The sequence below is a fragment of the Phalaenopsis equestris genome, unplaced genomic scaffold, assembly GCF_001263595.1.
Source record: "Phalaenopsis equestris unplaced genomic scaffold, ASM126359v1 Scaffold000935, whole genome shotgun sequence".
In the NCBI taxonomy this organism is placed as follows: Eukaryota; Viridiplantae; Streptophyta; class Magnoliopsida; order Asparagales; family Orchidaceae; genus Phalaenopsis; species Phalaenopsis equestris.
This window is the reverse complement of record NW_018165374.1, coordinates 18,997-32,918: the sequence shown is the minus strand read 5'-3', so window position 1 is coordinate 32,918 and position 13,922 is coordinate 18,997. Positions and strand designations below refer to the sequence as shown.

Here is a 13,922-nt window from a genome sequence, read left to right as displayed (position 1 = left end):
GTCTACTGCGGGCTGGAATTCCTCCCCGAAGCTCTCTTCTTTCACGCACACTCCTTATTACTGGTATCCTTCGTCGTCTCTTTTACACTTATTCTTTCTTTTTTTTTTTTTTTTTATCTCAAGCCACTGGAGTTCTTCTTTCAATATTTTCCTACCAGAAGCTCAAATCCTCTGTAATTGGGAGACACATGTGACGATTGGGAAACCATCGGAAATTACTATGCTCGTGTAGTTACGGCTGTTGTGCGGCAATTTTTTTCTTTGTTTGTTCAAAACATCAGAAACCCTAATTGCACTAGCAAAATGTGAAATCCTGGATTTCAGTAACTAAAAAGCTGTTAGATATTTTTGAAGGGCTGATTGTCTCAACATTCTTACCTATGGATTTTTCAATAAGGCGATGATAGGAAGGAATCGCAGCTGTACGATTGATGGCAAGCACTTTAAATCGAAAGTGTATTTTTTTTTTTAAGATAAATTGAACCTTAATAAGATAAAGTGTGCGCAGGGTTGCTAAGGAAGATTGTTGTTTCTTAAAATTATTGTTGAAATGAAGAAAGAAGATAAGAGTATGCATAAAGATGGAGTTTTGGGCAAATGGTTACTGTTCGAAGAAGATGAACACATGGCACATTTGATGGAAAATTGAGGTAATTGTTGGGAAAAATGAAAATGGAGAGCAAAGAAAGGATGAGAAATCTTTATAAAAATTTAAACGAGGCTCACATGAAATTATTGTTTGTCTAGATTTTCTCACTTTGCCACAGTTGTACAATAAAAGAAAAAAAAAAGAAAATTTTTCCACTTTAATTCAAATGGAGTACATAAGAATTTCTACTTATTAATTTTTTTTTGGGGGAAGATTAAAAAGGGTATAACTGTAATTTAGGAGACTTCGAGGAGTTTATTTCAAAAGAAGCTTGTTCAACATTCTTATTCAACCAATAAGAATGTTTTCAGGCACTGCTTTTTCATAACTTCACGATTTCTCAGAACACACTGTAAATTATTTAGTTATCTATTCAAACAATTGCCATCTTTTTTTCTTTTTGCACACTACATAGCACAACATAACTAAGAAAAACAGGTTTCTTCATTTCATCTTTTAACACGTACATATTTCCTTGTAATGAATCTCATGTTAACAATTAGAGGTTATATATCCCCTTAGTTATGTCTATTATCTTAAAATTTAAATGCAAGTGTCAAAATGTTGCCAAGAAATGCAGGCTGAGTGTACTTGAAGTGATAATGTAAACTTTTTATTTAATGCTAATTTACGCCCTTTTCTATCATCAAAATGCAGCTCATAAATAATTGAAGTTTCTTTTCCCTCATCCACTTGCATTCCTCGCCTCCCACCCTGCCCTGCATATTTAACCCTTTTATGTGTATAGTCTTCGTATATTTGGAACGGAATACTTTTTACCACTTTTTCAAATAAAGCTATGCCAGGCAGCTATTTGCATAACACATTTTTGGAATTTTTGAAAGTATACAAATGCATTGGGTTGATTCAGTTTTATTGCATTCATCATGGCTTTTATGCAGAATTATGCTAATCAGCTTGGGCTTTGAGCCAATTCAAGTTTGCTTTCATTAAATCTGCTGTTTCAGCTATTTAAATTTTTTTGGAGAAGCTTTTGTTGATGTTCCTTGTTAGGGGTATGGAAGTGCAAGAGAATGAGAAAGAGAAAGGACAAAAAAGAGGAAGCTTGGCGAAAGTGGAAACTAACTAGAAAGAGAGGTGATGAAGAATATATACATAGAGTGATCTGAATATGAAGTTCACTTTCCTCTAACCAATTATAATTTATTCTAATATGTGTCTTGGAATAGAGAAATAAACCTTACGTATTAGTAACCTTCACCAATAAAAGAGAAAACACAATAGACAAATAATATTTTAGCTTATCATATTTGAAAAATGCACAATCCATATACCAGGCTATCTTATGCTACGCCATCAAATGAAATTATATGGGCAAATGTCATCAAATTTCTTGATTCAGGTTCCATATGTGTTTGACATGAATGGTTATGTGTCCTGTGGTGATGAAATGCTGGACCTCTAGTTTTTGTGACATGGTGATGAGGGAATTCCCTTTGTTTTTCTTCTTCAATGCCCATTGGGATTTTTGACCTTGTTTAGGTTGTTTCACAATTCACATTAACTTTATGAAGTCCCATGTACAGGATTTTGTTTTGGTAATACATTACTTCTGCATTGTTTTTAGCAATCTTGCTATTCCATGTGCTTGCTTTGTGCTAGAAACACACAAATTCTTATACCAGACATGCACCCATTCCATGGTGATGACGGAATTCTTCAAACCTTGTTTAGGCTGTTTCACAATTCACTTTAACTTTATGAAATCCCATGTATAGGTTTTGTTTTGGTAATACATTACTTCTGCATTGTTTTTAGCAATCTTGCTATTCCATGGGCTTGCTTTGTGCTAGGAACACACAAAATTCTTATACCAGACGTGCACCCACTCCATGGTTTTTGGGATAAGTCGCATTTCTCTATGAGAATAAAGACACTTTTATCTTTTGCAGCACCAAATAACATTATTTGATGAAGTTTAAGCCTTCTTTCTGAACAACCTGTTTTTGATGTTTCTTTATAGCGAGGAAAATGTATACTTTCTCTGCAAGAAACTTGGCTTGATTGGGCTTGCTGATCCTACTGCGCTTGATCTTTTTGTTGTGTTCATATCCAATGATGATAAAAAGGTAGGTTTAGTATGTATTTTCCAAGGTAGCTGCATCAGAAGGCACACCAGTTTTTTTCTTTATGATCTCTCTTATGTCTTTTTTTTTGCCTTTTTTTCATTCGATATTATTGCGTGTATAACCTGTTATGTTGAGTTTGTCTATTTATGCATTTTCATATTTTAGAGACGTAGGCGTCTATGTACCAAGAGCATAAATGGACAATCCTTGTTAATTTCCTATGTCTTCATTGGCTCAAGGAAGCTTTTGCTTTTTTCTGTATATGTAATTCTTCATGCAGTTTTCATCAAATTGTTATGAACACTTGTAAATACTAATTACTTATGGACTAGTTGCAAACCTTTCTTATTGTGATTGTTTGAAATATGTTTTGTGAGTCAATGGTTTTAGTCAATTAAGGGTTGATTTTGAGTGAGATATCGGATGTAAGAGTTAATAAGAGTTCAACAACTTTCATTCATAGAAGGATAAATCACTAATAAGAAACATGAATAAGCATGATTATAGAGCATTTTGTTCTCTCATGCAGGTATGTAAAATCTATTCTTGGCTTGTTCCATGGAAACTTGGCTAGTGCATTGCCTTCTTTTCAGTGTACCCACATTACCCACATTACCAAACAAGCTATTCTAATATAAACTTGGATATAAATATATATAATATATTATTATATAAATAATTATATTATTTTTTTATTTTGAGCTCAAAACGAGCCGAACACGAGCTAACAAAAAGCTGTTTTTTGGCTCGTTTATAATTCGGGCTTAAAAAAATTCTTCATGTTCGGCTCGTTTACTTAACAGACGGGCCAAACACGAGTGGCTTAACGAGCCGAACACGATTTGTTCGCGAACAACGAGCTTTTTTGATAGCCCCACAAGCATGCCATTTTCCTTAATTTTTTCATTCTGCATCTACATTTGATGCCATGGTTTGGACCTTTTGCTCACTTTATGGGCTCTTGTAATAGTATTGATTTGAGTTTCATCTACTCTTCTGAAGATGAAAAGGCTGCTATCATTTCATTCAAGTCATCTGTTTCCTTGAGACTAGAAACCAGCACCTTCTGAAGATGAAAAGGCTGCTATCATTTCATTCATCTGTTTCCTTGAGACTAGAAACCAGCATGCAAAAGAAACTTCCAATTAGTTTTGAAAACCATTAGTCGGTTAGGAATCAACGTTTGGTTTCTCTTTCCTTTTTGATGGAAACTAAATTTTGGGCTTTTTCTAATCATGTAGTTTGGATGGGGTAAGTCTCCTTGCTCCTTGATTCTAGGGTTTCTCTATTTTTGGCCTGGGTGAAAGGAAGGGTTGGTACTTGGCTAGATGAAGTATATAAGGTTTTTCATAGGTTTTAGTATCAATAATCTGATTTTGAATCTCACCTAAAGAATAATCATCTATTTGATTACTTGTGCTTGTTTTTGCTTTTTACGTTATGAATAACATATTTGCTTGATGCAACAATGCCTAATTAGCTAAACTCCTTTGCTTTAGTTTATTTTCTTTTATTAAAAACGTTAATATGAATGATTAAACTGAATGTTAAAGAACATTTACCTTTAGTTAGCTGTGTTGGTTTAGTTAAATGACGAGTTGCAAACTAAGTTTCTTTTTTGTTAACATTCAAGTCCATCTATTTCTGATCAACTAAAAATTAAAATCTACTTTTTTATAAATAGATACCAACATTTTTGAAAAACTTTTTTTTTAGAAACTGCTGTATAGTTTTTTTGACTTCTCCTTACTATGCATTTTATTTGTCGATATTTAAGTCAAAAATTGAAATATTTGTATACTAAAATAGTGTTACCGTGCACTACGTCTTTTGGGATTTTTTTTTATGATATGCTATGATATAAATGTATTCTACGCTGAACTCGCTGCAGGCATATATATTCAGTAGTTTATCATAAGATGGATTATGAACTGCATATTTTTTTTGTTGCTGAAAACATTCTCTTTAATCTTGAAGTTATGGTGATTATTTTCGATCTCATTTTTAAGATACCTCTATGGAATCAGAAAGCAAGCAAATCATCTGATGGTTTGGTCATTTGGGATTATCATGTGATCTGCATTCAGGTAAATCTGAAGTATTTGATGATTCACATTTTTCTTACCGCTAGTTATTCAGTAGTACATAGTAATGCCAACGTTGGATTGAAGTGAAGGAAAGGAAGTGTTAATACAATAATTTATTGGTTGATTATTATTCTACAGCCATTGATTTATGCTCTTCAACCTTTTTCTTACTTTCTTTCATTCAAGTTCTTTTCATCCGAACAATTCCTAAAATTTTAAAGAAAAGCTTTGTTTAGTCAATATGTTGGCATAGTTTTTTTTTTGTTGAATGGCCTGTAGATTGGAAATCAGAAAAATGCTGAAGAAGGCTGTGCTTCTCACCTAGTTTGGGATTTGGACTCCAGTCTTCCCTTCCCTCTTTCACTTGACCAATATATTTCAGAAACTTTTCGCCCACATTTACAACTGAAGTCTTCTTATAAAAGGTAATTTTTAATTTTGTATGGTTCTCGGTCAATTTACCTGATTGTACTTATTGGTCCATCTGAATGCTTTTATGATTTTCGGTTGCTATGTTAGCAACGTGCGGGTCCATTTGAATTCTTTTATGATATTTTGTTGCTAGGTTGGCATAGTGTTTTGTGGAATGGGAATATCTGTTTTCAAAAGTTGATGTATTACTTTTCTTCTGCACCTTTCCGTAAAAACCTCCATGTCCACTTTGTCAAGCATCTCTTTTCCTTCAAACTATACTTCTCTGAATCATAAAAAAATGATTTTTTTTTCAAGCATCTCTTCCCCAATAAATTGGGCATGTTTTTTGTCCCATTTACATCATTGTGTGCATTGTATGATTAGAAGATTATAAAGCCTAACCCTTTCTTCTGGATGAAATCCAATAAGATCATCAATAGCCATAACACCTAGATTGAAAAAAAATTTTCTTTGGTAATAATATAATAACATTTAATTATATACGATAAGTTTAGACAATAGATCGGAGCGTGGAACTTTGATATAATCGACCTGGACATAAAATTCTACTTGCTAGAAAGATATCCTTGCTAAAGAAGCAATAAACTGAGTTATGACACTTCTTTGGAGGGACGTCGAAAGCTACTATCGGTCACCCGGATGTATAGAGCCCGTCACTCAACTAGAAGGGTATCCTACTAAACCTAACTTATGAGGGTACTCTTTAGCCTGGTACTATTAGCCCGGTACTAGTAATCGACAAGTGGACAACCAAGTTGCAATATATTTAAAATTTCTATTTTAGCATGCATATGAATTTCAGGCATACAAAAGAAAGTTGTATCAATCTTGTAGTGAAGATATTTCTATAAATATTATATCTGTTCTTACCAAATCTATTTCTTACGAATTTTGAAAAGTATAGTTGGTTATCCGCGAGTCGATCACGCCGTCGGACGTAGGGCTGTCAACAACCTACGAAAGTACGGATCCTCCGTTAGTCTTGTGTCAGTGAATAATATTATCATCCTATGGTTCATCGATCCCCTAAGTTGAGTCCTGATGTCGTATGATGATATATTATTCCGCTCAACCACCAGTGTGCATTTGACTTCAGAAGCTGTTGACATTATTTTTGGTTGGAGGAGTTGCCAGTTAGAAGCTGTCGGCCGTCGGATCGAAGTCCCGTCGCCATATATTAGAAAAATATGAAATCAAACCGACCTCATATTTTTCATAGTTTAAATGAAAGAGCATTATACCTCAAACCATGTATTTATTCCAAATGATAAACACAAGACTTGAAGATGAGACTCGATCAAATAAACTAAGAAATATATGACATCCGTTTGGTCTGCAAAACTATTTATTTACCGACAAGTTCACCTATTTAATACAAAGAATTAAATAGGGTTTATATTAAGCTTGGTTCGAAAAATCTTTCTATAAAAGCAAACTCCTATAGTTAATTACATTTTAAATGATTGAAGTCACCTAAGAAAACTCTCGATAAAAATCAGGAAATATTATATTTAAAGAGGTCAAAAAGATAGAATGATATACGTTTAATCTGCGAACCATTTTTTATATAAACCGACAAGTTCCCTAAAAACTAGGGGATGTCATAGATCCGGAGAAGAACCTCAGTAACTTTCCAAGCTACCCTATGGTTTGACTTCAGTTTAGAGGAAAATTACTTTAAGTGTTTATCCTGCCAATTTTATTTATTTAGGGCTTATACTTGTGTGAAACGATCACACAAAAAACTTGAAAGATGTGAGGATTTAGGTCGTGACGAACGACAACCTTAGAATCTTAACACAAGTTAGAGCTTATATTGTACAACAGAGTTGTACAAAGGCCTAAAGAAAGGTTGAGGATTTATGTCGCACTAGGCAGATAACCTCAAAATTCTATGGATTATTGTTTTAATTTCTAATGAATGATTTAGCTGGTGTAGACATATTCTGTTGTTGAAGATGATCGTGCTGCCCACAATGCTAGCTCCAAGCTCTTCGTCGTATCACCTCTGAGTTCGATGTTAGTTTTGAGTGTACATGCAATTGTGGAGTCAACGATCTGTTGTCGGGTACCACCTATGAAACCAACTGCTGGCCTCCTATTACATGGCATTCCCCTTTTATATTTGGGACTTTGAAGAGTTAGTTTTGGGCTGGTGGCTATCCTTCTCTGTTGTCCTTACCCATGAGCTGGATCAGTTGTACCCTTTCTTGTCTCAAACCGTGAGCCTATGTTGGGACTTGGCTGTGCTCTTTCTTGACCCCACCCGTGAGCCTGTTGGAGGTATATTCGGACTCGTTTTGCACTCTCGATTGCCTTGACCGTGAGCACTTATATATTATTTTGGAAGATATTGCACTTGTACAGTGCGAGAGGTTCATGGTTGAAATTGGAACTATATGGTTTTACTGTTTAGGGTCTTAGCAAAAAAGTCATCTAAAGGAGTTTTGAATTAGCATGGTGGGCAGCATGACCATCTTCAACAACAAGAAGAACTATAATAGCATATACTTCCATAGAATTAAACAACAAGCGATAGGATTTCAAGATTGTCTGCCTGGCAGAGGCCCAAATATATATATAAAATAATGTGTGAGTTTTTATTTTTTAAAATTTATATTCATTTGGTGCTTTCTTATGAAGTTCTAAATTTTGGTGACTTATAAATTATTGTTTGAGATTAAAGAAGCATGCTTGCTATTCATATATTGAAGGTGACCTTTTGTTTGCGCTAAAATTAGTACTTATTAACTGTTGATCCTTAAAATTTTAAAAAAAGAAAAAGAAAAAAAATAATTAAATTAAATTAAATTATTAACTCTTCTCACTTTTCTATTCTACTGCTTTTTTGAATCTTGGTATAACTGCTCCCGGAGAAGGGCTTTTATAAAATAATAAAAATAAAAAAAGGAGAGGCTCTCATGAATACAGAAAAAGGCAGGGAAAAAAGCAAATGATTGAAGCCAAATCCCTCATCCTTCTCTCCGTCCTTGCAAGCCCTAGATGAATCGCATGAAACCAACAGAAGCCCTCTCCCATTCGTGAATTGCTACAGAAACCACTCCTCCAACCTCTCTCATGTTGGAAACCCTTGCCAACCCTTCTCTCGTTCGAATCCCTCGCAATACGGTCGGGATTTGTGCTAGTCGGGAAAGCAACTCCGGGATTACAACATACAGAGACTTGAAACTCTCATCCTTCCCTTCTTTCCGTTGCCCTTTTATCAACACTGGGATTGCGGCTTAGAAATATTTAAAAATCCATTGTTTCTCCTTCTGCTCGGCTTCGCTTCTACCCGAAACCATCGTAAAAGGCATTATCTCGAAGGAATTAATTATCCTTCGACAAAACTTCTTTTTTGAACGTACTTTTACCCTTTGGGCTTTACCATATTGAATTTAGAGAATTTTTCCCTTCTAGGTTGAAATAGAGGGCTCATGGACTAGTGATCTTAGCGAAAAAGTCATCTAAAGGATCAAAGCAAGCCTTGGAGTTACTAGCACACCGTCGATCTTCCAAAGACCACTTTAGGAATGCGCGCAGATTCGATAGTGAGGGAGATCGAGATTAAATAATTTTGGGAGGAAAATGATGTCTTCAAATGGGTCGTTGAGAAGAATACATGGGCAACTTTCATTCTATAGGATGGGACGCATTATGCTAATGGAAAGTTTCACATGGGGCACACTTTGAAAAAGATTTTGAACGATGTTATAAATCGTTATAAGCTTCTTCAGAATTATGAATTCCAGTTTATTCCTGGTCAGGATTGTCATGATCTTTCAATAAAGTTAAAAGAATTCTAGTTTATTCCTGGTCGGGATTGTCATGGTCTTTCAATAAAGTTAAAAGGTACCCAGTTGTCGGTGATCTCGTTTGAAAATGTATAAAATGAGAGTCGACAACTTAAAAAAAAACGTCTATTCGAGGAAGCACTAGTACCCGTCCTTAGGAATTAAAGCACCGTTCAGGGAAAATGTGGACTCTTTTGGCAAATTTTTATAAAATTATTTGTTTTAATACCAATCCTAGGAAACACGAGTTCCCTTCTTTGAGAATTAATTATAGTTTGAGGAAAATGAAGTACCGCTCGATAAAATGCTTGTCTGCGATTTGATCATTTTGCAAGTACATTGAAGACCCGTTGCATCTTTTAAGACTGCAGGTTAAATACTATTTTTTTGCTCTCCTGTCACAGTGTATCATGACGCTGACTAGCGAGTTTTTGAAGAAGGTAAGACTGACATTCTCCGGGATACCCTACTGGGGGTTGACATCGGGAGGCTGCCAAATTTTTGGGTGATTTAAATTTGTAAATAGCTTAATATCTTGAAAAGTTTGACTTGCAAAATAATTTAAAAACTTGCATTGTTTGGACTTTAAAACGACATAAAAATATAAGGTACAAAATACAAAATAATCACATAGATCATAAATCAAGTAATTTCGAAAGAACAGTCAAATGCCATGGAATTTATGTAGGGTTTATGATTTGATAACCTGCCAATTCATGGGATTAGGCTTCTATTTGACTTCAAATTCAGTCATATTGAAGATGATCAAATAAAGATATATGTCATAATGCAAATAAATTTTTATTTAACCTTTTTGAAAACATAAATTTGCGGGTTGCGGGTCAAATTGACTTGAATATGAAACATCATAAATTGGGAGCTAAGCTTAACCAGAGTATGATACATTATAAAGGGAGAGCTAAGCTTGACTTAACTGTAAAATATCATAAATTAAAGTTAAGTTTGACTTAAGTGTGAAATATCATAAAGGCTAAGCTTGATCATGGCTTATCTTAGGGGTCTGCCCAATTAAATTAAGTATAAATGCTTCAATTGATGCTGAAATTCAAGCGTATAAATGTCATTATTAAATGTTAGACTATAGCTTCATATGCTTATTTCCGCTACAGGATTGGCAACATATGTGCGAGCAAACTTCATATGAATACTTGCATGCTTCAACCTACTCATTTAAATAAGGCAAATTCAGTCTTATATGTTTAATTTTTAAAGCAATTATTTATTTAATCAATGCTTTAAAATTATGCAAATTACCTTAAGACGTGCAAAGTTGTCTAAAATAACCAAATACATGAAACTTAACGCCTACATGGGCTTTATCTAAAATATCAAATGTTTTAATGATAACTTAAGAATGTTGCCCCAATTAAGGCCAAATTTGCATTCAAATGATTAATATTTTAAATAATCAATCAGGCCTCCTTGTATAAAGAGAAGGGTTGCAAGTCCAAACCCAATTTGTACTATCCTTCTTACAAGGACTGGAATTGACGGGGGTAGTAAATTTAATAATGAACTTCCAAATCATAAATAAAGGATTTATAAGTTCAAATCATCTAGTCTGATTCTCTTTCTTATAAAGATAGAAGTTAAGATAGAAGTTGACATACATCCTAAAAACCTAAATTAAGAAGTCCAAATATTTTTTTAAATATTAAAATTTTAAATGTTTAATTTTTCGATAATGGACGTGTTGATTGTGAATCTTAACCCAAGGGGTCAATTTTTATAATCAAGGTTTTCAAAATAACCAACCAAAATATTCAAGTAAAATTATTCACTTAAAAACTTAAAGCAAACTCTCATTCACCTTTTGCAACAGTTTATCGAGGGTGATTATTTTTAATTGGCTTCAACTCATAAAGAGTGAATTTCATATCAAATTTCCTATATTCATAATAAAAGAAAATTTGCATTCCAGTTGGCGTGAGTCTTCTGTCTTAAATTTTGCTCCAAAATGGCACCAAGTCGCAGTTATGACCTAACCTATCTGACTAGGTTGTTGCCACCAAATGACACCATTATATTGCAGTCATGACTATGGCCCTTATGTTCCCTAACAATTTTTTATGATTTGAGTTGTGAATCATAAATGTATAATTGATTGACAAAATATTATGTTAGCTAAGGTTGATTTGAATTTGTCCCCTTAGATAAACATCCATCCCAAATCTATAAGGTTCCTTGGACGACACAACCCATGATTGTTGATAAGGATCTGTCAGTTATGTTGATTCAACTACCTCCTTTGAATCAGTAGATCAGAGACCGTGATGATCCGGGATGACGAAACCATGAGATCTTGATCGTGTTCGTTATTATTTCCACTACCATCCACTTTGAGCTTCAAGTGATAGATTTTTCTATTTAAAACATATGTTTACTACTATTATATGTTGATTATTCAGTGTTAAATGACTAGCATTCGAAAGTACACTTATGTTATCGGGAGAGGTAATTAATCATTGGGGCATGCGTCTATGAGAAACCATGAATCTTAGAGTCTTCTCTTGTCTTTATCCCACTATGTGGGGTCAATTCCATGAATCCTTTTTCTCCGTTGTACCCTATTGAGTATCATATTTTCATATAATTGTAATAAATTAAGATCATTTTCTATAGATTATGTCCCAAGTCTTTTTAGCTCTAACTCTATGTTTCTTAACGTAAGTGAAATCTGCAACATCTAATCTCCTAAATGGGTCATCAGATGATTGATGTTTAATGTAACCAAACCATATAAGACGACTCTCTCTTATCTTGTTTGCCACCGGAGCTACTTCAACCCTTTCACGGATATATTCATTTCATATTTTGTCTCTAAGTATAAAGACACTCATCCACCATAGCATTCTCATCTTAACAACACTTAACTTAATTTTATGCTTCCCTTTTACGAGCCAACATTTTGCGCCATAAAGCATTGGAGGTCCAACCACCATTTTGTAAATTTTTCCTTTGAGTCTAAATTGTTCTTACACAATAGACCCAATTCATTCCTCCACCTCAACCATCCAACTTGAATTCTACTAATGACATCCCTATCTATATGCCCACCAATTTGAACAATAGACCCAAGATTTTTAAAATATTCACTCCTTTAAATGACTCGATCACCCATTATATCAACCTCGCCACTAGATCTACTACTACTAAAATTAGATTCCATGTATTCAGTTTTGGATCTACTCAAACGAAAGTCTTTAGATCCTAAAGTTGACCTCCATAACTCAAGTTCTTTTTGAACTCTCTATAGTCGTATTCACAAGAAGAATATCATTAGCAAAAAGCATACACCAATGTACATCCTCCTGTAAATGTCTAGTAAGAACATCCATAACTAAACAAAAAATATAAGGCTTAGAGCCGATATCTAATATAATTCAACAAAAATAAGAAAATACTTGGTCAATCGTCCTTGTGTTCAAACACGTGTAACAATTCTGGTAAACATATCTTTAATGACTTGAATATAAGCAATATCAACACCTTTCTTTTTTAGAACTCTCTAATGTGCTTATTTTGAAATTTTTTACATAAATTTTTTCTATATCAACAAAATTCAAATGTAATTTTTTCCTATTCTCTCCATACTTCTACATCAAACCTCTCAATAAATGTATAACTTCCATGATATATATTGCAGGCATGAATCCAAACTGATTTTAAGAATTTTTTGTATCACGTTGTATCCTCCGTTCAATTCTTCTCTCCCATAATTTTAATGTATGATACAATAACTTAATTTCATTATAATTTACACAATTTTGTGCATCTTCTCTCTTCTTAAACATTGGAACCAACAAACTATTTCTACACTCATTATCTTTTTAGTTTTTAAAATAATACTAATAAATTTAATAAGCTAAAAAAGTTTCCAGATCTTCTAAATATTTTCACACTTCTGATTATAAATCCTATTTCAGATGTCTACTTCGGATTAGAAGTAGACATCTTCATTTCGTACTTGATCATAAATCCTATGCACGTTTAGGGCCGGAAGAATAGAAAGATTCATGACTGTTGCTTGTTGTAGGAGTAGAGGGAACTCTGGAAAGTCGTAGAGTTTTGCTTGCTTAGAAGGAGCTACCCGCGGCTACTAGTTGCAGGCTACTCACGGTTGCTTTGCTAGCTCTGAAAAGGTGTTGTTGGGTTGTTGGTGGGTAAGGTAAATGGAAGGCTTCTTGATTTCTGCGGTTGAGAGGAAAAAACTAGAGTGTGTGTTTGCTCTGGCGCAACATGTGCATCATTGAGGCATAACTTTTATTTGTAGGTTTGCAATTCCCACTAATCAAGTTTGGGATTTCCACTATAGAGAGAAGATCCAGGTCTGGCTTGTAACAATTTTGTTTCAATTACAAGGGGTAGAGGAAACGAAGGGAGGCAGAAGGAATCAAAGAGCTGATAAAAGGGAGAGGAAGTGAGGGGTGGGGGAAGCCTAGGAGGCGAGTTCACTTTATAAAATGTTGCGGCTGAGACGAGATTTACTTAAGAGTCAACCGACACTAGAGGGGCGTCTCCAAGCAAAGGGGAAGCAGGAGTTCTCGGGTTCGATTCGTGCAAAGGAGGAAGGGACGAGCCGTGCGTTTGATTGTGCCTTTAGTCAACCATCGAAGAAGAAGAGAGGAAAAAGAATTGTGCAAAGGAGGAAGAAAGGTTGAGTGCGATTTGAATATTGTGTGCAGAGGTATTCAAGCCGAAGGAGAAGGGAAGAATACATTCGTAAGGGTCGGGCCAAGCTTAGGGGAGATCCCCTGTGTGATTTCGAGAGGAAGAGGTAAGGGAGAGTTTCTTTTATTTAAGTGATTTAATTATATATATATATATATATATATATATATATATA

General features: G+C 34.4%; 1 protein-coding gene across 2 annotated transcripts in view; it reads left to right on the top strand.

Annotated features, from left to right (window-relative positions):
• Positions 1 to 8: 8 nt before the first annotated feature.
• Positions 9 to 13,922, top strand: part of LOC110032390 (protein N-terminal glutamine amidohydrolase) — a gene marked incomplete at its 5' end in the record, with an annotated part of 23,483 nt that continues 9,569 nt past the window's right edge. For both annotated transcript variants that reach the window (XM_020736010.1, XM_020736011.1), the window contains 4 exon segments: positions 9 to 63; positions 2,634 to 2,739; positions 4,749 to 4,826; positions 5,106 to 5,251. In XM_020736010.1, the coding sequence (XP_020591669.1) occupies positions 9 to 63; positions 2,634 to 2,739; positions 4,749 to 4,826; positions 5,106 to 5,251 (385 nt within the window).